General features: G+C 46.3%; 2 protein-coding genes across 3 annotated transcripts; one reads left to right on the plus strand and one right to left on the minus strand.

Moving 5' to 3' along the window:
- Positions 1-12,103: 12,103 nt before the first annotated feature.
- Positions 12,104-13,983, plus strand: LOC123168697 (L10-interacting MYB domain-containing protein-like). The gene is made up of 3 exons (XM_044586564.1): positions 12,104-12,383; positions 12,866-13,175; positions 13,258-13,983. Exons 2-3 carry the CDS (start codon positions 12,867-12,869, stop codon positions 13,840-13,842), a joined length of 894 nt encoding a protein of 297 aa, XP_044442499.1. The 5' UTR covers positions 12,104-12,383; position 12,866; the 3' UTR covers positions 13,843-13,983.
- Positions 13,984-20,796: 6,813 nt separating this feature from the next.
- LOC123165930 (mitochondrial pyruvate carrier 4) lies at positions 20,797-24,418 on the minus strand. 2 transcript variants are annotated; one of them, XM_044583685.1, is made up of 6 exons: positions 24,221-24,418; positions 23,620-23,739; positions 21,793-21,891; positions 21,639-21,691; positions 21,227-21,300; positions 20,797-21,098 (listed from the first exon to the last, which is right to left on the minus strand). In XM_044583685.1, exons 2-6 carry the CDS (start codon positions 23,669-23,671, stop codon positions 21,041-21,043), a joined length of 336 nt encoding a protein of 111 aa, XP_044439620.1. In that variant the 5' UTR covers positions 23,672-23,739; positions 24,221-24,418; the 3' UTR covers positions 20,797-21,040. The 2 variants fall into 2 exon arrangements, with proteins under 2 accessions (XP_044439620.1, XP_044439621.1); XM_044583686.1 differs by having other exon boundaries at positions 23,620-23,731; positions 24,221-24,349.
- Between the last annotated feature and the right edge of the window lie 1,156 nt (positions 24,419-25,574).

Below are 25,574 nucleotides of genomic sequence, written 5' to 3' on the forward strand. Positions count from 1 at the left end.
GTTGTTATGCGGTTTGACCGATAAAGATCTTCGTAGAATATATAGGAGCCAATATGAGCATTCAGGTTCCGCTATTGGTTATTGACCGGAGATGTGTCATGGTCTTGTCTACATAGTTCTCGAACCCGTAGGGTCCGCACGCTTAACGCTCGATGACGATTTGTATTATGAGTTATGTGATTTGATGTACCAAAGTTTGTTCGGAGTCTCGGATGAGATGAAGGACATGACGAGGAGTCTCGAAATGGCCGAGACATAAAGATTCATATATTGAAAGGCTACATTTGGACACCGGAATGGTTCGGGTCTTTTCGGAGTACCGGGGGTTACCGGAACCCTCCCGGGAAGTTATTGGGCCTCATGGGCCTAGTGGTGGAAGAGAGGAGGCAGGCCAAGGAGTGGCGCACGTCCCCCCTAGCCCAAACCGAATTGGACTAGGGTTGGGGGGCGCCCCCCCCCCTTTCCTTCTCTCCTCCTCCTCCTTCCCCCTTAGCCTTGTGGGAATAGGAAAGGGGGGGCGAATCCTACTTGGAGTAGGACTCCCCCCTTGGGCGCGCCACCCTTGGCCGGCCTCCTCCTCCCTCCCTCCTTTATATACGTGGGGAGGGGGCACCCTAAAACACACAAGTTGATCTTTTAGCCGTGTGCGATGCCCCCCTCCACAGTTACACACCTCGATCATATCGTCGTAGTGCTTAGGCGAAGCCCTGCGCCGGTAACTTCATCATCACCGTCGCCACGCCGTCGTACTGAGGAAACTCTCCCTCGGCCTCAACTGGATCAAGAGTACGAGGGACGTCATCGAGCTGAACGTGTGCTGAACACGAAGGTGCCGTACGTTCAGTGCTAGGATCGGTTGGATCGTGAAAACGTACGACTACATCAACCGCGTTGATAAAACGCTTCCGCTTTTGGTCTACGAGGGTACGTGGACACACTCTCCCGCTCGTTGCTATGCTTCTCCTAGATAGATCTTGCGTGATCGTAGGATTTTTTTTTGAAATTACTGCGTTACCCAACAGTGGTATCAGAGTCAGATCTATGCGTAGATGTTATATGCACGAGTAGAACACAAAGAGTTGTGGGCAATAATAGTCATACTGCTTACCAGCAACGTCTTACTTTGATTCAGCGGTATTGTTGGATGAAGCAGCCCGGACCAACATTACATGACCACGTTCATGAGACTGGTTCTACCAACGTGCTTCGCACACAGGTGGCTAGCGGGTGTTTGTTTCTCCAGCTTTAGTTGAATCGAGTTTGACTACGCCAGGTCCTTGTTGAAGGTTAAAACAGCACATTTGATGAAAAATCGTTGTGGTTTTGATGTGTAGGTAAGAACGGTTCTTGCTAGAAGCTCGTAGCAGCCACGTAAAAATTGCAACAACAAAGTAGAGGACGTCTAACTTGTTTTTGCAGGGCTTGCTGTGATGTGATATGGTCAAGACGTGATGATATATAAATTATTGTATGAGATGATCATGTTTTGTAAAAGTTATCGGCAACTGGCAGGAGCCTTATGGTTGTCGCTTTATTGTATGAAATGCAATCGCCATGTAATTGCTTTACTTTATCACTAAGCGGTAGCGATAGTCGTAGAAGCAATAGTTGGCGAGACGATAACGGTGCTACGATGGAGATCAAGGTGTCAAGCCGGTGATGATGGTGATCATGACGGTGCTTTGGAGATGGAGATCAAAGGCACAAGATGATGATGGCCATATCATATCACTTATATTGATTGCATGTGATGTTTATTCTTTATGCATCTTATTTTGCTTAGTACGGCGGTAGCATTATAAGATGATCTCTCACTAAATTTCAAGGTATAAGTGTTCTCCTTGAGTATGCACCGTTGCTACAGTTCGTCGTGTCGAGACACCACGTGATGATTGGGTGTGATAAGCTCTACGTTCACATACAATGGGTGCAATCCAGTTTTGCACACGTAGAATACTCGGGTTAAACTTGACGAGCCTAGCATATGCAGATATGGCCTCGGAACACTGAGACCTAAAGGTCGGGCGTGAATCATATAGTAGATATGATCAACATAGTGATGTTCACCATTGAAAGCTACTCCATCTCGCGTGATGATCGTACATGGTTTAGTTGATATGGATCACGTGATCATTTAGATGACTAGAGAGATGTCTATCTAAGTGGGAGTTCTTAAGTAATATGATTAATTGAACTTTAATTTATCATGAACTTAGTACCTGATAGTATTTTGCATGTCTATGTTGTTGTAGATCAATGGCCCGTGCTACTGTTCCTTTGAATTTTAATGCATTCCTAGAGAAAGCTAAGTTGAAAGATGATGGTAGCAACTACATGGACTGGGTCCGTAACTTGAGGATTATCCTCATTGCTGCACAGAAGAATTGCGTCCTGGAAGCACCGCTAGGTGCAAGACCCACTGCAGGAGCAACTCTGGACGTTATGAACGTCTGGCAAAGCAAAGCTGATGACTACTCGATAGTTCAGTGTGCCATGCTTTACGGCTTAGAACCGGGACTTCAACGACGTTTTGAACGTCATGGAGCATATGAGATGTTCCAGGAGTTGAAGTTAATATTTCAAGCAAATGCCCGGATTGAGAGATATGAAGTCTCCAATAAGTTCTATAGCTGCAAGATGGAGGAGAATAGTTCTGTCAGTGAACATATACTCAGAATGTCTGGGTACCACAACCACCTTGACTCAACTGGGAGTTAATCTTCCTGATGATAGTGTCATTGACAGAGTTCTTCAATCATTGCCACCAAGCTACAAAAGCTTCGTGATGAACTATAATATGCAAGGGATGAATAAGACAATTCCCGAGCTCTTCGCGATGCTAAAAGTTGCGGAGGTAGAAATCAAGAAGGAGCATCAAGTGTTGATGGTTAACAAGACCACTAGTTTTAAGAAAAAGGGTAAAGGGAAGAAGGGGAACTTCAAGAAGAACGGCAAGCAAGTTGCTGCTCAAGTGAAGAAGCACAAGTCTGGACCTAAGCCTAAGACTGAGTGCTTCTACTGCAAAGGGACTGGTCACTGAAAGCGGAACTGCCCTAAGTATTTGGCGGAAGAAGGATGGCAAAGTGAAAGGTATATTTTATATACATGTTATTGATGTGTACCTTACTAATGCTTGTAGTAGCGCCTGGGTATTTGATACTGGTTCTGTTGCTCACATTTGCAACTCGAAACAGGGGCTACAGATTAAACGAAGATTGGCTAAGGACGAGGTGACGATGCGCGTGGGAAATGGTTCCAAAGTCGATGTGATCGCCGTCGGCACGCTACCTCTACATCTACCATCGGGATTAGTTTTAGACCTGAATGATTGTTATTTGGTGCCAGCGTTAAGCATGAACATTATATCTGGATCTTGTTTGATGCGAGACGGTTATTCATTTAAATCCGAGAATAATGGTTGTTCTATTTATATGAGTAATATCTTTTATGGTCATGCACCCTTGATGAGTGGTCTATTTTTGTTGAATCTCGATAGTAGTGATACACATATTCACAGTATTGCAGCCAAAAGATATAGGTTAATAATGATAGTGCAACTTATTTGTGGCACTGCCGTTTAGGTCATATTGGTATAAAGCGCATGAAGAAACTCCATACTAGGCAAGATGACTCATAGACTTTTGGAATCACTTGATTATGAATCACTTGATGCTTGCGAACCATGCCTCATAGGCAAGATGACTAAGACTCCGTTCTCCGGAACTATGGAGTGAGCAACAGACTTGTTGGAAATAATACATACTGATGTATGCGGTCCGATGAGTGTTGAGGCTCGAGGCGGGTATCGTTATTGTCTGAACTTCACAGATGATTTGAACAGATATGGGTATATCTACTTGATGAAACATAAGTCTGAAATATTTGAGAAGTTCAAAGAATTTTAGAGTGAAGTGGAAAATTATCGTAACAAGAAAATAAAGTTTCTACGAACTGATCGTGGAGGTGAATATTTGAGTTACGAGTTTGGTCTTCATTTGAAACAATGTGGAATAGTTTCGCAACTCACGCCACCTGGAACACCACAACGTAATGGTGTGTCCGAACGTCGTAACCGCACTTTATTAGATACGGTGCGATCTAAGATGTCTCTTACTGATTTACTGCTATCGTTTTGGGGTTATGCTTTAGAGACGGCTGCATTCATGTTAAATAGGGCACCATCTAAATCCGTTGAGACGACACCTTATGAAATGTGGTTTGGCAAGAAACCCAAGTTGTCGTTTTTAAAGTTGGGGTTGCGATGCTTATGTGAAAAAGGTTCAACCTGATAAGCTCGAACCCAAATCGGAGAAATGTGTCTTCATAGGATACCCAAAGGAGACTATTGGGTACACCTTCTATCACAGATCCAAAGGCAAGATATTCGTTGCTAAGAATGGATCCTTTCTAGAGAAGGAGTTTCTCTCGAAAGAAGTGAGTGGGAGGAAAGTAGAACTTGATGAGGTAATTGTACCTGCTCCCGAATTAGAAAGTAGTTCATCACAGAAATAAGTTTCAGTGATTCCTACACCAATTAGTGAGGAAGCTAATGATAGTGATCATGAAACTTCAGATCAAGTTACTACCGAACCTCGTAGGTCAACCAGAGTAAGACCCGCACCAGAGTGGTACGGTAATCCTGTTCTGGAGGTCATGTTACTTGACCATGACGAACCTAAGAACTATGAGGAAGCGATGATGAGCCCAGATTCCGCGAAATGGCTTGAAGCCATGAAATCTGAGATGGGATCCATGTATGAGAACAAAGTATGGAATTTGGTTGACTTGCCCGATGATCGGCAAGCCATAGAGAATAAATGGATCTTCAAGAAGAAGACTGACGCTGACGATAATGTTACTGTCTACAAAGCTCGTCTTGTTGCGAAAGGTTTTCGACAAGTTGAAGGAGTTGACTACGATGAGACTTTCTCACCCGTAGCAATGCTTAAGTCTGTCTGAATCATGTTAGCAATTGCCGCATTTTCTGATTATGAAATTTGGCAAGTGGATGTCAAAACTGCATTCCTGAATGGATTTCTGGAAGAAGAGTTATATATGATGCAACCAGAAGGTTTTATCGATCCAAAGGATGCTAACAAAGTGTACAAGCTCCAGCGATCCATTTATGGACTGGTGCAAGCCTCTCGGAGTTGGAATAAACATTTTGATAGTGTGATCAAAGCATATGGTTTTATACAGACTTTTGAAGAAGCCTGTATTTACAAGAAAGTGAGTGGGAGCTCTGTAGCATTTCTAATATTATATGTGGATGACATATTGTTGATTGGAAATGATATAGAATTTATGGATAGCATAAAGGGATACTTGAATAAAAGTTTTTCTATGAAAGACCTCGGTGAAGCTGCTTACATATTGGGCATGAAGATCTATAGAGATAGATCAAGACGCTTAATTGGACTTTCACAAAGCACATACCTCGATAAAGTTTTGAAAAATTTCAAAATGGATCAAGTAAAGAAAGGGTTCTTGCCTATGTTACAAGGTGTGAAGTTGAGTCAGACTCAATGCCCGACCACTTTAGAAGATAGAGAGAAAATGAAAGTCATTCCCTATGCTTCAGCCATAGGTTCTATCATGTATGCAATGTTGTGTACTAGACCTGATGTGTGCCTTGCTATTAGTTTAGCAGGGAGGTATCAAAGTAATCCAGGAGTGGATCACTGGACAGCGGTCAAGAACATCCTGAAATACCTGAAGAGGACTAAGGATATGTTTCTCGTTTATGGAGGTGACAAAGAGCTCGTCGTAAATGGTTACGTCGATGCAAGCTTTGACACTGATCCGGATGACTCTAAGTCACAAACCGGATACGTGTTTATATTGAATGGTGGAGCTGTCAGTTGATGCAGTTCTAAGCAAAGTGTCGTGGCGGGATCTACGTGTGAAGCGGAGTACATAGCTGCTTCGGAAGCAGCGAATGAAGGAGTCTGGATGAAGGAATTCATATCCGATCTAGGTGTCATAACTAGTGCATCGGGTCCAATGAAAATCTTTTGTGACAATATTGGAGCAATAGCCTTGGCGAAGGAATCCAGATTTCACAAGAGAACTAAACACATCAAGAGACACTTCAATTCCATCCGCGATCAAGTCAAGGAGGGAGACATAGAGATTTGCAAGATACATACGGATCTGAATATTGCAGACCCGTTGACTAAGCCTCTTTCACGAGCAAAACATGATTAGCACCAAGACTCCATGGGTGTTAGAATCATTACTATGTAATCTAGATTATTGACTCTAGTGCAAGTGGGAGACTGAAGGAAATATACCCTAGAGGCAATAATAAAGTTGTTATTTATATTTCCTTATATCATGATAAATATTTATTGTTCATGCTAGAATTGTATTAACCGGAAACTTAGTACATGTGTGAATACATAGACAAACAGAGTGTCCCTAGTATGCCTCTACTTGACTAGCTCGTTAATCAAAGATGGTTAAGTTTCTTAGCCATAGACATGTGTTGTCATTTGATGAACGGGATCACATCATTAGAGAATGATGTGATGGACAAGACCCATCCGTTAGCTTAGCACTATGATCGTTTAGTTTATTGCTATTACTTTCTTCATGACTTATACATGTTTCTATGACTATGAGATTATGCAACTCCCGAATACGGGAGGAACACTTAGTGTGCTATCAAAAGTCACAACGTAACTGGGTGATTATAAAGATGCTCTACAGGTGTCTCCGATGGTGTTTGTTGAGTTGGCATAGATCGAGATTAGGATTTTTCACTGCGTGTTTCGGAGAGGTGTCTATGGGCCCTCTCGGTAATGCACATCACTATAAGCCTTGCAAGCAATGTGACTAATGAGTTAGTTGCGGGATGATGCATTACGGAACGAGTAAAGAGACTTGCCGGTAACGAGACTGAACTAGGTATGATGATACCTACGATCGAATCTCGGGCAAGTAACATACCGATGACAAAGGGAATAGCATATGTTGTTATGCGGTTTGACCGATAAAGATCTTCGTAGAATATGTAGGAGCCAATATGAGCATCCAGGTTCCGCTATTGGTTGTTAACCGGAGATGTGTCTCGATCATGTCTACATAGTTCTCGAACCCGTAGGGTCCGCACGCTTAACGTTCGATGATGATTTGTATTGTGAGTTATGTGATTTGATGTACCGAAGTTTGTTCGGAGTCCCGGATGATATCACGGACATGACGAGGAGTCTCGAAATGGTCGAGACATAAAGATTCATATATTGGAAGGCTACATTCGGACACCAGAATGGTTCTTGTCGTTTCGGATAAGTTTCAGAGTACCGGGGGTTACCGGACCCCCTCCACCCCCCCCCCCCCCCCCCGGGAAGTTATTGGGCCTCATGGGCCTAGTGGTGGAAGAGAGGAGGCAGGCCAAGGAGTGGCGCGCGCCCCCCCTAGCCCAAACCGAATTGGACTAGGGTTGGGGGCCGGCCCCCCCCCCTTTCCTTCTCTCCTCCTCCTCCTTCCCCCCTTCTCCTTGTGGGAATAGCAAAGGGTGGGGGGCGAATCCTACTTGGAGTAGGACTCCCCCCCCCCCCTCCTTGGGCGCGCCACCCTTGGCCGGCCTCCTCCTCCCTCCCTCCTTTATATACGTGGGGAGGGGGCACCCTAGAACACACAAGTTGATCTTTTAGCCGTGTGCGGTGCCCCCCTCCACAGTTACACACCTCGGTCATATCGTCGTAGTGCTTAAGCGAAGCCCTGCGCCGGTAACTTCATCATCACCATCGCCACATCATCGTGCTGACGAAACTCTCCCTCGGCCTCAACTGGATCAAGAGTACGAGGGACGTCATCGAGCTGAACGTGTGCTGAACACGGAGGTGCCGTACATTCGGTGCTAGGATCGGTCGGATCGTGAAGACGTACGACTACATCAACCGCGTTGATAAATCGTTTCCGCTTTTGGTCTACAAGGGTAAGTGGACACACTCTCCCCGCTCGTTGCTATGCTTCTCCTGGATAGATCTTGCGTGATCGTAGGAATTTTTTTGAAATTACTGCGTTACCCAACAAATCACACATGAAGTTTGCTCAACCTCCTCATATCCGTGCACAAATGCAGAGAGATATGGAGCCGGAGGCAGATGATGGGCGTTGGTGTCGAGCTCGGAGGATTCTTCAGTCTTGATTGTATTTTTACTTGTTAGTTGGTAGTCCTTTGTGCAAAGGCTAGCATGATATTTTGTTTTAGTTTCGTCATGTCGGTCTTTACGTGGTTTGTACTATGATCTTTATAATATGAATAAGCTTTGTATTACTATGAAAAAAAACTTGCATCCCGTCATAATGTACACTTGAACGAGGAAATAACAATGGCTGACAGTTGTGTTGGACGGGGCTAATTAACTAAAGTTAAATAACATAGACTACTATTGCTTTTTTTCTGCAGGCTGCTATTGTTGATCTCTTCTTAGCTATTGTTGATCTCGTCATAATGTACACTTGAACGAGTTGATCCACCCACTCACATGCACCTTCAAAACAAAAATAGAGCTGGCATGAACAACATGATCACGACGGACTATTTGTCAGACTCACCTGTCTAAAGGCATATATAGCATAAGGCCTCAAATATACTACTCCCTCTGATCATATTTATTGTCGCTGATTTAGAATTATGAGTTTGTACTAAATCAGTGACAATTAATATGGATCGAGAGGAGTAGCTTTATCACCCTAAAATATTGGGCCAAGCCTCGGGCCAAGCCATGCTGCTAAACCATGCAAAATGGTCAAAAAATGCTTGAATGGAATTTTAAAAAAATGTTGCTTATGTGATGGTGAAGAAACTATCACCATTTGTTCCTTTATTTGCTCCCCTGGTTTAGCGAGTGGGGTTCATGGCTTTCAACTTTCCCTCTGACTAGTATTTCAAATATGGTTGGAAAGTGGCATTGGTAGACAAGTATGCTCTATTTGGACTTGTCGTGGTGATATTTTTTGATAATGGAAGAGTTTCTAATATCTTGCAGGTTATGCACTAGACTATGCATTAGATCTGTTGGGAGTCGTTACTTCGGCCTGTGGAGGCGCGGGTTACTTTGAACTTTGGGTGCACCAAATTGAGATGGTCGTGTGGGCTTTGTTCAGCCGATTTGAGAGGCAGCGTAGTAATAGCATTTCTGATGCATACGTGCATCTTATAATCTCTATTCGGATGCTTTTGGCAAGTGGATCTTTCTTTATGTCTTATGTACGTTCGAATGCTTTACAATAAATTATGGTTGTGTGCATCAGTTGATGCAAAGGCTGGTATTGTTTAACAGAAAAAGGGAAGTACAGTAGATTGAGACCGGACGTATCCAATGATCAGGACCATTGGTTGTTTGTCTCACGTACGAGTAATTAAAATATAATATTAGGTTAATGAACTTTACACTCATAATATTTTACGACGGAGGTGATCTGACCTGGTCTTTTTATAGGGGGCCTAGTCTTGTTTAAAAAGTGCAGCTCATCTCACAAGATCCAAATTAGCACATAGTTACTTCTTAACAGGAGGTGATCAAATTAAAATAGGACCATGACTGGTTAATGCCAACATTTGCATGTGGTGGCCCCGGGCGTGCTATACTTCTGCATGTGTCGCTGTCGGCTACAGTGCTCAACTACACTGCGTTCCATTACCTTTGCTACTCGTATTTGCTAAGCGAGGAGCTAAACTAGCTGCATTTTTAAACGGTCACCATGTTTAATTTCTCTTTTTTCACTTGCTGCCTTGGTTGCACATTGTACTATCATCTCTAACAAAAAGGATTTCCCCCGCTTCGTATTCCAAAGCAAAACACCGATACAACCGATGATAGATGCTGAGGCGGAAGCAGCACAAGCACGCCCAAAAGAAATGAAAGAAAAAATAGAAAAGGAAAAAAATGCCGACAACGACGGATCAACAAACGAAGATGACTCGAAACCGCTGCGCCCGCCGGAGAATTCCACCACGCTACTAGCACTCCGGAACGCCGATACCAAGCAACACCTTTAAGAAGGAACGCGGCGACAACGACGCTGCTACCTGGACATGTCCTGGGGTTTCCCCCGGTACGCCAAGGGACATGGGGAAGGGGTATATCCGATAAAGGGCGCCCTTCAAGAAGGCACAGTGGCACCCACGTGCGTCACCGCGTCGGTGCCGGGCACGCCGATAAGGATTTCTCCCAACCGCCAACCAACCACGGCCCCAAACAAACCATCGCGCTCCACCATACTTGTCGTCCATCAATATGCGCCACCACGGTCTTGCAGTCACCAACGCCGTCTCACCATGGCAAGCGAAGCGAGACCGGCGGGATCAAGAGGAAGCAGTCGGGAATGGGTAGCGGCAGGGTCAGCAGCCACGCATGAGGGGACAGCCTCCACCACCCTCAACGTAACCGACCGGACGCAGCTCAGGAGCAAACCAGGCACTCCCGCCCGGCCGAGCCGGAAACGGGCTCGTGAAGCTCCCGTCGCCGTGCTGCAGTACACGCGCCGCCGTCTCCGCCACCACCAGCCCGAGCCACATCTCCGTCCGCCGGAGACGACGCCGGACAGCCCGCGCCAGGCCCGGCCAGACCGAGATGGGGCCCAAAAGGGCCTAGATCTGGGCCGGAAGGGCGCCGCCACCAGCCTTCGCGCCGCCCCGCAGCTAAGCAGTTGCCCCAATGCCACCACGCAACCCGGAGTTGCGCCGCTCGCGAAGCCGCGCCGCCGGCCTGGGTGCACCGCCGCCAGCCGCCACCACCCGAGCCGCGGCGCCGTGCGGGGGGAAAAATGGGCCCCCCGTCATCGGCACCACGCGAGCAAGGCCCGATGGCCTACGCCGGCGGCGGCGGGAAGGGATTAGGAGGGGGCGCTGGGAGGAGGCGGGAGGGGGAGCCCCCTGGTCGCCTCGCTCGGGGAGGCGACGCGGAGGGTACGGGGAAGGGAGGGAGAAAGCGGGAAAGAGAGGGGGGGGGGGCTAGCGGGACGGGCCGTGGCGCGCGCCTGGCGGCCGGCGGTTGTGATTTGTACTATCACCTCTCAATCTGTATGCATATCAAAGGTAGCTTTTTCAAAACAATGGCATAGGTTGTGCTTGCCGGTTTAATTATGTTGATTTGTCATTTTTTTACACGTGTTTGCCAATAATGATTTATTGTGCTTTGCTAGTTATATCTATGCCATTTTTGTCATACTTACACGTGAATGCCAATAACGATTTGCTCTGATTGCTAGTTTTAAATATGATGTGTTTTCAAAAAAATTACATGTAATTGCCAAAAATGATTTTTTTTTGCTTGCCAGTTTAATTATATCAAGTTTTTATATTTTGCATGCAATTGCATAAAAAAATGGCAATTGAGTTTTTTTTTGTCAGACAAGTAAGGGTATCTCCAACGCTGATTCATAAATTTGCTCCAGCATTAGTTCGCAGATAGAAGAACTAGTCCGCAGACACGATGCGGGAGCCTACCATCCAACGGTGCCCGCATACATTTCCGCAAATCTCAAATGCCCGCCTCTAATAGTTTTAAAATAATTGCTTTTTGTCAAACGCTACAACCTTCCGCCAAATGCAAACACATATAAGGCTAAGTAGGACATGGTAATAGTACTTCTAAACACTAGCTTACCTAGCTTCCGCTATCATGCAATCAAAATTGCTACCTTCCACTTAATGTTGTCGCTACCTTCCGCCAAAGGTAGTAGCTTCCGTCAAATTAGCTTGCTAGATTATTTATTAGTAGCTTCCGTCAAACGCACTAGTGCAACGGTGCTGTCGCATTCATTGCGCGTCTGGGCTGGGCTTAAAATCCTTTCTTATTGCTATCCATTGCTCATACTAAGGCTGTGTTTGGTTGGACTTCTACAACCAACTTCTGGCTTTTGGAAGCTATAAACTAACCAAAGGGGAAAACAGAGAAGCAGAATCTGTAAAAGTTACGGCTTCCCCGCAGTGTATTTTTCGAAGCAGGTGAACCCCCAACTTCAGCAATGCACTTTTAGCTGTCCCCTGAGAGTTTCAATGTATTTACCCACCTTTGCCATTCGTAAGTGGAAAACGATTGGGCCTATTCCTCCCGAGCGAGTCATCCGGCACCACAGAAGGCCACCCCTCGTAAAAAAACACATCGGAACCCCAATCCCCATCGACCCGAGCGGCAGCTAGGGTTCCTAGCCGCCGCCGCCGGCCCTCCACCGCCGCCTGCCCAGCCGCTGGCGCCGCCTCCCCGTCGCGACCTCCTCCCTCCTCTACTGCTCGCCGGACCTCTCCGCCTCAAGAGCCCGCGAGGACCACCGGACCAGCAAGGGGCGCCGTCCTCCACCTCCGCGCGCCCTGCCGCCGGCGATGCCTCCCGCAGCCCCGACGCGAGCTCCTACCTCCACTCTGAAAGGTAGCTGCTCCCCTTCCTCCCACTCCCCTATCCCCCCTCCCACCTCCTGTACAAGTAGAAATAGGATGGATTTATTTTGCTTTGTCATATTGTTGTCTATTGATGATCTATATTGGATGTAAATAGGATCATTCCAGACAATTCACAGTCAAATCTACAGCAATTCCCTGCTCCCTCCCCCTCTCCTTCCTCCTCACCCTCCCTGTTTAGGTTTCCTTTGAATTTTTTGCACAATTTTATTTATGTAATGTTTAATTGCTTGTATACATGATATGTACAGAAGCTGAACATGATATACCTATTTTTTGTGTGATGTATAAGCTTGCATGACATGCCATCTAAAAAGACAGCAAACAACATTCACAAAAATTTCTTGTACATAGATATTATGTTTGCTACTTGTACATACTATTTGAGTACTTGCTGCTATTATGTAATGCATTATTATTGATACGTGCTTTTCTCATATTGCTTTATTGAAGTATGACTGAGAAGGCGGTGTGGGATGATGCCCATCTCAAGAAACTCATTGAAATATTGAGAGAAGAGGTTGAAAAGGGGAATAGGCCATTAGGTTATTTAAACAAGAGGGGTTGGGAAAACGTTTTGGAGAAATGGGAAGCTAGAACGGGAAAGAAGTATCCCAAGGATAAATTCAAAAACAAGTGGGATGCCATAAAAAATGAGTACACTTGGTTCATGGAGTTGAAAAATGAAGCAACTGGGCTTGGATGGGATGATGCGAAGAGAACCGTTGATTGCTCTAAAGAATGGTGGGATGAACATATCAAGGTAGGACTAGCCATTTTGTTTTTCATTTGGCATGGTTCTATATGGTTGCATTATCTCACTTATACATTAAAATCCATTTCAGAGATGCCAAGAGAGTACAGGAAAGAAATGCAATCATATGAAGTTCAAAAAACAGGGACCAAAGCACCTTGAAGATTTGCACATCATATTTGACAAAGTACATGTTACTGGGGCTAGTGCTTCTTGTGCTGGAGATATATCTTCTGATGAATCAAGTGATGATAATGCGGTTCCTTTCGAGAAGCCCGATGGTCGTGCTGAAATGAAGTTGGCATCTTCGAAGAAACCAAAACCAAGCAAGAAGCGCAAGCAACCTTCTAACGCAAATGAGGAGAAGGAAGAGAAGAGTCCATTCTTACGATTGTACAAGCAGACATGCGAGAAAATAGAAAGTGGAGTGGAGAAGATAACTTCAAGTGTTGAAGCATCATCCGCTCCTCTCACAAACCATGTTCCCACCATTTCAGAAGTAATGAAGATGGTCAAAGAATGTGGTGTGAAGGAAAAAACTGCTCTCATGCACACAACCCTCACTCTTATAGTGAAGCCCGAGTTTAGGGAAATCTTCAATGTTCTTGAAACAAAAGAAGGGAGGTTTGATTTTTTGGAGAGGGAGCATGAGAAGGAGATGTTGAAGCACGTGTAGTGAATCATATTTGTTTATGTTATAGACCTATATTTGCTTTCATTGTGGACCAAATTTGGTTATTTGTGGACCATATTTGCTTTCGTTGTGGATGTAATTGCTTTTGTCGTGGACCATATTTGCTTATGTTGGTTTACCATATTTATGTTGTGAGAAATATTTACTCCTGTTGTTTACCATATTTATGTTGTGAGAAATATGTGCTCATGTTGTTTTACCATATTTATGTTGTGAGAAATATTTACTCCTGTTGTTTACCATATTTATGTTGTGAGAAATATGTGCTCATGTTGTTTTACCATATTTATGTTGTGAGAAATATGTGCTCGTGTTGTTTTACCTTATTTATGTTGTGAGAAATATGTGCTCGTGTTGTTTACTATATTTATGTTGTGAGAAATATTTGCTTGTGTTGTTTTACAATATTTATGTTGCGAGAAATAATTGCTCGTGTAGTCTGGTCATATTTATGTGATGCAGAATATTTTAACATTTTTATATTGTTATGTAGATGGATGCAAGAATGGAAGAAGTGGCCATAAAGGGACAAGAGGGAATGAAACTTCTAGCTGAACTTGCGAATCAGGCTGCTATCATGGGAAACCTAGGTAACCTCTATGTTGAGCGATACTTGAACAAAACATACAGAGTGCCTCGGCAAACAGGACTTCAATGGGTCATGGAGTGTTACGGTCGACCTAGATACTTTTATAAAATGTTTCGAATGGGCAATGATGTTTTCATGGCACTTCATGATTTGCTTGTCTCTGCATATGGTTTGACGTCAACCACTAATGTTTCATCAATTGAGTCACTGGCCATGTTCTTATGGATTGTTGGAGGCCCTCAATCATTTGCTCAAGCTGAGAACCGTTTTGTACGATCACTTTGGACAGTTCATACAAAGTTTAAGGAAGTTTTGTTATGTTTGCGCAAGTTAGCGAAAGATAACATCAAACCTAGAGATCCTACTTTTAGGCATGAGCATGAAAAGATTAAGGAAGAGCGTTTCTGGCCTCATTTCAAAGGCGCTATTGGTGCCATAGATGGATCACATGTGCCAGTTTCAGTGCCTGCAGATGATGCGGTTAACCATAGATGTCGACATGGTTTCACATCTCAGAATGTGCTTGCAGTATGTGACTTTGACATGAGGTTTACGTTTGTGGTTGCGGGTTGGCCGGGCTGTGCACATGATACAAGGGTCTTGAATCATGCATTAGCACACTTCCCTTCATTTCCTATACCACCCAAAGGTATAATGTAGTAACTGATGTCATCATTAATTATATTCTTATGTGTGACGCTAACTTTGTGTTCTTTTTCAGGGAAATACTATCTTGTCGACTCTGGGTATCCAAACCGAACGGGATACCTTGCTCCTTTTAAGGGGAGTACATACCATCTGCCGGAATTTCGTCTTCGCCGTCATCGTCCACCTGAAGGGAAGTACGAGTTGTTTAACTTTTCACATTCATCCCTTCGAAATGTTGTTGAGCGTGCTTTCGGGGTACTCAAGCAGAAATGGCGCATCTTGAAAGGGGTCCCAAGTTTCTCACCTCGTACACAGAAGCATATCATCATTGCTTGCATGGCATTGCATAATTTCATTCGTGATAGCAAGTTGAGTGACAAAGTTTTTGATAAATGTGATGCCGATGATGAGTATGTACCTCCAGTGCTACGAAAGGAGGTGGCACCAACACAAGCGGATCCCGTTGAAGAAGAGGAGAACGAAGATAGCATGAACAATATTCGTAGTAGGATAGCTGATGCTTGTCTTGCCATGGCAAGATAAGTTAGTTATGTCGATGAAGGTCATCATCATGTGAACCATATGTGTTTTCTCTATGCTCCACGTCTTCCATAATAATATTATGGTGTATCTATCTGTTTGGATATATGAAACATCAAACCATAATCGTTAAATTGCATATGTGTTACCTATGAGTCATCTTAATTGTCATAATTTTCCTTTGCAAAATGGACGTTCAATTGCCTACCATATATGTATCACTGCTCTACGGTCAACTAGGAAATTAACATATTTCACTATGGCCTAAGGGGCATCATAGAACATTCACAGTCAAATCTACAGTTTCACAGTTGTTTCAACCAAACGGCTTCCAGCTTTTCCACAGCAGAAAGTTCACAGCAGCTTTTTCACAGCTCACAGCTCACAGCAGCTTTTACAGAATCTGCAGCTCAACCAAACACAGCCTAAACATTGTATATGATTCTCAAAAAAAAACTAAACATTGTATGTTTGGTTCTATATAAATCCAAAAAATTATGTTAAAGTTCCACTATACCTACCTATACAGTGGCAGGAAAACAAAAATCCATGTAAATTATCGTCATTGTAAGTACAAGTTTCCTTAGAGCCGTTTTCACTGTTCATGTGGTTTGTGGATTATACCATATTCATTTTCCACATAAGTAAAATGCTACTAGCCAAGCCAACAATGGAGAATATGTGGGCACACACAAACCCACCAAAACAAAATGAAATAGAAGCAAGTGGGTTGAACCTTGGGGGGGGGGGGGGGGGACAAAAAGAACAAAGCTGACACCCGTGCGTCTCGCCTCCCTACGTCTCTCCTTCTAAGGAAAGGTTTTTTTTAAGGAGGAAGACCCCCGGCCTCTGCATCTGAATGATGCATACAGTCATTTTATTAATTATTGACACAAAACCTTACAAAGTCATACAACAGTAAGACTAAAGCCACCGTCTACGCAACATCTATTGCAACTCCTATCCAGTTGATGAAGGGGCGCTGATAGTCTGGGCCTAATACCAAACAGACATCGCGGCCAAATCTAACATCTAAGACCTGAGGTCCCAACCAGGACGCCTGCCGGGTATGGGCACCCACCAGTCCGGCGTGCTCCTCAACCAGGACGCCTGTCGGGTATGAGGCAGCCGCATCCACCTGCCATCAATCCATCTTCAGAGTTGTACTGCTGCATGTACCTTGCCCGGTCTAGCTGCCGCCGACGCCACCACGACGTCAGACAGCGTCAACCTTCTGCGCGAGTCCATCTTCGCGCATCGGGCGCCGAGTCTCCACTGCGCCACGCCGCCGAGACCCGCCGTCATCAATGGGCAAGATGAAACACCGCTCCTCCTCTTGTCCCCTTCAGCCAGCACTTGCTCCAAAATGATGCCCCTGGGAGGAAGAATGACACTGAAGGCACCGTCATCGTCCGATCCGGTAGACCCAGATCTAGGGTTTCCCCCGGAACTTCCCGATCAGGTTGACGTGACCTGCAACAACGATGCCTCGAGAAGGGAACGACGTCCGAGACGCCGCCATCGTCCGCCAAGACCACAGTCAGGCGCAATTTTCACAGGAAGCCACGTCGTCCCGATCTCGCGGCTGGCTGGAACCGAGCGGAACCTCGCCACGAAGACGTACGTCGTCGTCGGTACTCCGGCGAAGATCCGGCAGCAGACCGCCAGGCACCCGTAGTATCCCAAACGGCCGGACGGATCGGACGTGACAACCGGATCCGATCCAGAAGCTCCGCCGGATCGCCAGCAGAGGCCTCCGGCGCCCCTCGCTGGCCCTTCCACGCAGCCGCCGGCCGGCCACATGTACGGGCTGGATCAGCCAACCCGCACATCGCCGCCAACAGCCGCACCACCAGTCCTCCCCGTCGACCCTGCAGCACTGCGCCAGCCCGCCACTGCCCAACACCATGCCGCCGCCACGCGCCGCCGCCGGAGAGACGTCGCACCGCCAGCGATCCAGATCTGGGCAGGTGCCCCCCACGCCCATGGATGCCCCTCATCACCCAAACCTGTGTGGGAGGGGAGGGAGCCTCCGCCACCGCCGTCGCCACCAGGCTTTGCCCGATGGCTTCTTCGAGTGGCGACAGAGGGAGGCACGGGATCTGCGGCAGCCCGGCGGCTAGGATTGCCGATCCGCCTGAGTCGCCCAGGCGAGGGGCGACGCGGGGGACGCGGGGTGAATGACTCCTAGTGGTTCTAAGGAAAGGTGGCTATGGTTTCTGCCTCCCATCGACGGTGTCGTCGATCTGCCACATCTCTTGTGACCTAATGGTGATGGGTGTGCGGTGGATCCCGGCCCTTATCGGCGGGAGGGCTCCAATTTTAGATGTTTCTTCAAGTTTTGTTAGGGATTATGTCCTGCTTAGGACGACGAGACGGCGGTGGCACCCTGAAGATGGAATAAGGTTCTCCCTACCTATCCATTGTCCCGGTGGTGTGTCTAGCATCGTCGGAGGGCGTATGGAGGTGTGTCTTTGGCGGATCTCGCGAGATTCGGTTGTGGTTGCGTTTGGTGGATCTGCTCAGATTCTGTTGTTGTTCGTCTGTGTTCATGTGTCTTCAGATTGGATCCTTTCGATCTAAGCTTCATTTCATCGGCGGCGATTGTTGTTCTGGTGCATTGGTCCTATGGGGCCTTAACACGACGACTTCCTAACTGTCTACTACAACAAGTTGTGTCCTACTCCAGCGAGGGAGGGGTGATGACGGCAGCGCGCCTTCGACTCGCTTCTGTGCTGGTAGCCGTCGCTAGGTGGTCTGCGAATCTGGATGTAATTTTTATTATTTCTAGTATTTGATGTACCACCATGATTGAAGATGAATAGATCGAAAGTTTCAAAAAAAAATTGCTACTAGGACCAATGATTGGATTCTTGGAAGTTGCTGATTAGGCAAGCATGCATGGGGTTGTCGGCAAAAGTTGTGATTTTCTTTGCTTTGAACTTCTGTTGCAAACTGAAGAGCTGATGCTCCAGCTTGCATGGGAGAAGAGAGGCAGCATTCGCAGTGGCCGAAATGAGAATGTTTGTTGCTTTTCATGCATCTTTAATAAATGTGTTGTCATCTAGCTTGTTTTGACGATGGAAATGGTCCTTCGTTGGTTCAGAGACCTTGATGTAATTTCTTTTTTTTTTTTGCGAGATCACCTTGATGTAATTTTTGTAATATTAAGATGTTTTTTACTATATTGAAGGAAAAATAAACATCCTCCTTGTTTAGGATCACACCCTGGCTGCATAGGATGCCAAGTCCTTCAAATGCAACAGTGCCAGACCCACATCCTTGCTTTCATTTGTCGAGTCATGCCGACGGGGACAATCATGCATGCATGCATGATGGATGGCACACATCATCATCACAAACTGTCGGGTGCACTTCTGTATATAAACACGTGCGTGTGTACAGCATATAATCATATATGATGTACGCCACTGAAGCATCTCCAACTGCAGAACTAACAACATCTCCAACGCTGAAGTCCAAATTAGACATCGCATTTGTCTGCAGACTGGTTTAGACCAGTCCGCGGACAGTGATGTTGAAGCCGGCCATTCAGACGTATCACACACGCATCTCAAACCGAACGAATACATGTAAATCGGATCATTTTTATTTAAACCAGAGCACATTCTTTACAATTTCAACATATTTCATTAACAGTGGACCAACCTGTGGTTGAATGATTAGAGGGACAGTGGTATCCCCAGCCCACCATGATTCAAGTTGGCGCCTATGGTGACTTCATACATCTAGATGATATGCCGGCTCAGTCTCTCGAAAATGCTCATAGAGCTAGGATGTGCGCGTGTGCGTTCATAGGGGTGACTGTATGCGTGTATGTATGAGCGCTTGCGTCTGTACTGTGTTAAAAACATATTTCATTAACAAAGACGACCGGACCTAGACCTAGTATCTACGGTGACGCTCGTCCACCAAGTCTTTTTATTCCCTTTCCGCATTGGCCGTGTCCATGTTCGGCGGAGATGAGACCCATGAAGTGAAGTTGCAGTCGCCGGCAAGAAAGAGTAGGGCATGGAAGACGAGCCGTCCCACTTGGAACTCGAGACCCCACCACCTCCCATGCATTACTCCTCCTTGTCGGAGTCTGCAACCTGTCCGTAGTCAGTGGACGTAAGGCCGATGATAAACATGGGCGGGGCAGCACGCTCGTCCTGCCACCGAACGCCAACGAAACGCCGTTAGCGGCGCGAATGATGCAAAGTTGCCAGCTTTCTCGTCCGTTAGCGCCTATGCCACCTCCGCGCCAGGCTGCGCTGTTGCAGGCAGCGCGAGTGCGCGCAACCTAGTACAACGCCCGCTGCTCAGCGGCGAAGTTGTGTTCTCCGCGGTCATGGCTGCCACAGCCTCCTCCCTTACTGTAGATTTGGCCCTCCGCCAGCTGACGCTGCTTGAGGAGGGAGAGGATATACCGCTACTACTCCTACGCATCGGAACGCCGACATCGATTGCGGTGGCGGCTCCTCCTCCACCATGGTCGTGTTGAAATACGCATGTGCCTGCTCCATGGCCAAGCTGGCATGGAATGAGGCGGGCATGACTCCGGACTCGTCGTCGAAGGCCCCCTCCATCATTCGGTTGTCGTCGGAGACCTCTTGGGAGCTAGCCAGAAGGTCGGCCTGTATGCGCCTCGCACGGCGGCCTAGCCAGTTCGCCGCAAAGGGCGGCCAGTTCATTCTTATGCTTCATCGTGAGGTTCTCCCACACTATGAATGATAATTAATATGGGGTCGCCCAAACAGATGTATCTAACACTACGAGTGACAATTAATATGGGACGGACGGATAGAGACGGTCTGAGAGAGGAAGGGGTCGCACAAGTCTTTCCATGCGCCGAAGGGGAGCGAACTCCACTCCGATCATATGGAAAGCTGTGCCATCATATGAATGGACGAACGAATGATGGACATAAGTACCGCAGCAGTGGCAGACCTACCACAAGCCAGCAACCAACTCCAACCTGCTCAAACATGCAACAGCAAGATATGTATTCCCTCCTTTCCAAATTAGTTGACTTGAATTTATCTAAATACGGATGTATCTATACTTGTTTAGTGTCTAGATACATCTCTGTTTAGATAAATATGGGTCAAGTAATTTGGAACGGAGGGAGTACGTATCAACCAAGAACGCGGAGCACGTAGGCCAATTATCTCAAAAAGGACGTGTATGCATTCAATCTGTACACCTTTTTGCACAAAATGCACAAAGATTATTAATCTGCGCGGAATTTTCATACTGCTCCGCTTTGTTCAAGGGCGTGATTGACAAAGAAGTTTCGACATGGGAAAGAATGGACGGCATGGAAATCGCGCCGGCCCACGGCCCAGAGTTCCAGGGCAGCAGGCAGGCTGTGCAGTCGATTATTAATCCAGTCGGTCCTCGCTACCCTTCCAGTGATGCAGCAGCCACCTCCTTTCCATCATCAGAGAAGTAGTCTTGCCTGCGATGCAAACAAAAGTTTAGTGGTCGATCAGCCAACGCAAACCATGTCATCCTGTTACGCTTCCGAGACATCATCGAGCAACAAGAAATGTGATCACACGGCAGATTAGCAGCTTCGGAACGGACCTTATTTTACGGGAAAGCTGGTACAGGCCTGTGCCGGCCATCGCAACGTTAACGCTGAAAAGGTTCCAGTTTTTCTGAAAAAAAAGGTCATAGCGTCACAAAGCAATGAGACGAGCAACAGTTAAAACTGGAAACAACACATGGCAGCAGGTGGAACGAGATGGCTTGGGAACATGAATCAAACATTCAACAAACAACTGAACATCAACAGCCCAGTCCAGGGAGCCGTTAAAACAGTACAATATGAGACGATCGATGCAAAACGATATCATAGCAGCAAGAGATGACAATGCTTAAAATTTATACTTCAGTTAAGATATATAGATAATCCACGTCAGCCAAATTTGACGCCACCTCACAAGATTCAGTGCACATAATAATGAAAAATGATAGCATAGTATCGATGGCTTACCGGTGTGATAACCATGCTGTAGCGTGACCAGACAACTCCAGTGCAGGCAACCGCTGCACCCCATATTAGAGAATATAAGCATGTAAGCAGGACAAAAGAATAAGAAAAAGGGTAAACAATTGGCATGCTGCCGTGAAATACTCGTTGAACATACCGATTTGCTGAGGATAGGATATCTTTTCTGGAGGCTTAGCAAAGTCGGCAATGTTCGCAATGCTGATCCCCCATTTAAATGTTGGAGCCCAAAAATGAACTGCAACCAAAGTCAGATTATCGTCTCAGCCTCTGAAGTGATATACACTGTACAATTTGTCTAATAGATATGCATCACAATTTAGTGCAAAAAACTGTCATGATAGGCCATTAGAATTTATGGTGAACTGCACGGAAGGTCAGATTATTGTCTCAGCCTCATTTTCAAGTGATGGTTATAGCCAAAAATGCAGCTCTGGAACGTCAAGAATAAGTGCAGAGTTGGCGAAGGCTGAAGATGTGCAACTTTTCGAGGGAGAAAGACGTAGTTTCTTTGGGTCTTTGGAAAATTGCAGCATTTACCAGTAAATCACTTCATTAAAAAATGTCATGTCTTAAGGACTCTAACCTTGCTTAAGTCAATATTTTCCTTTGCCAAGCTTACCAGGGAAAAATGCAAACATGGGTGGCAAAGGGGAATTAACATTACAGCTCTATGGTGAACTAAAGACTGCTACTCTTTGGTGCCCTGTAAGAGATTTCCTCACTATTGATAGGAGTGGATTTTGTCTTGTAGGGGATTTAATCCCCCTCAATTTCTCCCAATCCCCTTCAAATCCACCTCAACCGAACAAAGGGTAAAGGATTTTGTAAGGCCAAATGTCAAACTTGCTAAAGATGTGTGGCCAGCAGGTTGTGTCCAGGCCACTGTAGATAATCAGGAACATAATGAAAAATGTTATTGGTTGACCCGACTAACACATTGTAAAGTGTTAGTGTCACAGCAGTGCAAAGGTGGCTACTTCTTGAATGGGGGGAGAAAGTGAAACCTGCAACTATCACAATCAAATGGATCACAAGACAACTTAAAAGGGAGAAGATGTAATCTCTTTGGAGCTTGAGAAAATTGCAGCATTTACCACTATCCACTAGATCACTTTATTATAGAATGTAATATGCAAAATGCAATAATCTGTTCCATGAGAAAGTCAATATGTTTTTTATATGCCAAGTTTACCAGGAAAAGTTTCAGTTATGAGTTGCAAAGGGGATAAACATTTCAGCTCAATGGTGGAGTAGAGACTGCTGATTTACATACTGTTCAGTCCCCTGTAACTAGGTTTGTTTGGACCTATATGAGAGATTCCCTGGAACAGCAGGAAGTTCCCTCTCACTAATGCACTTTGTGGAGGAGCAAATACAAGGGATTTTGTAAACCCAACTATAAACTTGCTAAAGATACCTGGCCAGCAGGTTGTCTGCTGGCCACTGTGGATAATAAGGAACATATTAGAAAATGTTCTTGGCTGACCCAACTAACACACTGCAAAGTTATTGGCTCTAGGTTCTGTTGGTTTCAGGTTCTATTTTACGATAACTTTAATTTGACTACTGCTATTTTGATTCTCCATGGCGGTAATGTTCTCTCCGTGTCATTATTTTTTTCACAAACAATGGGCACCTGGTCTCATATACTGAAACCAAAAAAACAGAGTAAGCACACAGCATTTTCACATTTAAAACATGCCAACGACCTGGCAATCCTAACACAACAACACAGTCTGAGCTAAACAGACACACAAAGAGAACACGTGTAATCCACCAACAGGGGAAACAAAGCCAAAGTTGACCTTCTTACAGCAACCACTTGAGAACCTAAAACTGGTAAAAGTCTAAAAGACACTTGCTCGTGGGCTAACTGTTTTATACTTTTCTCCTAGTCAGTGTTGCTAGCTTGCACAATAATAAATATAATCAGAATATGTATACGGGTAGGACTGTGACTAACTGGTTTTGGGGCCAGCAGGATGGTTCAAGAAGGCTTGAATCTTTGAAGCCATTCAATCAAATGGACGCGCACTTTCCTCTCCTTTTGCACGACCCTGCCTATTTACTCTGTCCTGTACACCTACAAGCAGAAAACAGGAAAGCACGCCTGTAAGTCAAGTCCAGCATAAGAAAGATATCAGAAATTCATTTACAGAGCACCTGTTACTGGACACATCAAGTACATGAATCTCTGAAGAGTTAACCTGGTTTTAGCCATAGTACTACACTGTAAAACAAACTTGGCCGGCCCAAACAGTTGCTGCTCTGCTCCTGCTCCAAACCAACAGGGACACGAGCCCTGGTTTTGCTGGGCTCGGGGAGGAAGGAGCGTCGCGAGCGCGCGGGCCGGCGAGGAATCCATGGATCCGAACAACGTGAACAGCGCTAGCGAGGGCTGCTCCTACTTTCGCTGGGCTCCGGGATGAAGGAGCGTCGCTAGCGAGAATCGCGGGCGGCGTGGAATCAATCTCGATCCGGCTACCAACCTACCAGCTACCAACCCGAGGACGCGAACAGATCTAAACGCAGCAGGCGGGAGGGAGATGGATCTCATCTATCACCTGGGAGAGACGCCCGCCGCCGGTCGCCGGTCGAGGTCGCGGTCGCCGGAGCCGAGGGAGCCGAGAGGGGAGACGGGAGAGGGGATGGGTCTCTTCAGAGGTAGGTGGCGTGTGCGTGCGTGGTCCGGATCATGAGAGGTTAACAGAATCAATCGACGGCCGTTCGTGTGCGTATGGACGGCAGCGATTAGTCCATTCTGCAGGAATAGAACATCTTTCCTTTCTTTCAAAACGAATATATCCCCATACTAATAATGGTTTAAAAGTTAGATTAGAAAAAGGAAAACACTTAAATTAAGCGGTTGATCTTTCCGCACTGTAAGCCGCTCCCTCCGCCTGACACTGCAAGCACCTTTGTCTCTCTTCCACCCTGCTTCTCTCCTCTCTAGATGCAAGAACACCACCAACGCAGCATCCAACAGGTGCCAACCGCTTTCAAGCGTGGATCTTGCCGGGGGCGGGTTGCGTCCATGCAACATGCGCGACGCTACAACCTGCGGATCTTGTGGCTGACAGAGCTTCAATGCAGCGGGCTTGCTGCTGCGACCAGAATCTCGGCGGCGGCGGGTTGCTTCCATGCAACGCAAGCGGTGCTGCAATGGAGCATCACCGGAAACGCCGGAAGCGTAGTTGGTGCTGCAATTAGGCCCTAGCTACAATGCAGCATCACTAGACCATCGGAGCACCGCTGGTATTGCAATGGAGCACGCTACAGCTCTCTGCCAGAGCTCATGTGCAGCGGGGATGTATCTGGTGCACCGGGGCAATTTGTGCTACCGGTGCACCGGTCGGCTGCTGCACATTTGAAAATGTTCGAAAAAATCCAGAAGAAAATTAGTGCATTGACACAACACCAATGTACGTTGTCACAAAAAATTAACTAGTTCAGTAAACTACAAAACTATAAACTAATTTAGTTAAATGAGGGAGTAGGGAGGAGGGCCGGCGACTGGAGGAGGGAGGAGGATGGACTAGGAGGGAGGAGGAGGACGGAAGAGGGAGGAGGAGGACGGAGGAGGAGGAGGAGGAGGAGGGATGGGGGAGGAGGAGTACGCCTTACTAAGGCTGGGGACGGCAACAACGGGAGGAAGAATGAGGACGAGAGGGAGTGAGCATAGGGAGAGTGAGGTGGACGATCCGCGGGAGGATAAGGCTGGCTAGAAGTAGCGAGGAGCCAGGGGAGACGCTACTCCTAAGCTCGTTAGATGTAGCACGGGCAAGGCACCAGGCGCTACTACTAAGTTAGGCCCACGGTGCCCAGGAGCCCCTGGGGCTAGCCATAGTAGCAGCGCGGGCCACGCACTCGCGCTGCTGATACCACGTTAGTAGTAGCGCGTGCCCAACATCACATGCT

This window comes from Triticum aestivum, chromosome 7D (assembly GCF_018294505.1).
Source record: "Triticum aestivum cultivar Chinese Spring chromosome 7D, IWGSC CS RefSeq v2.1, whole genome shotgun sequence".
In the NCBI taxonomy this organism is placed as follows: domain Eukaryota; kingdom Viridiplantae; phylum Streptophyta; class Magnoliopsida; order Poales; family Poaceae; genus Triticum; species Triticum aestivum.

Bases quoted from the DNA above. Each gene is read 5' to 3' on its own strand.
- LOC123168697 (XM_044586564.1), top strand. From the start codon at position 12,867: ATGACTGAGAAGGCGGTGTGGGATGATGCCCATCTCAAGAAACTCATT. The intron at 13,176-13,257 runs GTAGGACTAGCC...AATCCATTTCAG, and splicing joins GGTGGGATGAACATATCAAG to AGATGCCAAGAGAGTACAGG.
- LOC123165930 (XM_044583685.1), bottom strand. From the start codon at position 23,671: ATGGCTTCAAAGATTCAAGCCTTCTTGAACCATCCTGCTGGCCCCAAA. The intron at 21,892-23,619 runs GTTAGTCACAGT...CTTTGGTTGCAG, and splicing joins TCCTGCTGGCCCCAAAACCA to TTCATTTTTGGGCTCCAACA. The intron at 21,099-21,226 runs GTCCGTTCCGAA...TTTGCATCGCAG, and splicing joins CAGCTTTCCCGTAAAATAAG to GCAAGACTACTTCTCTGATG.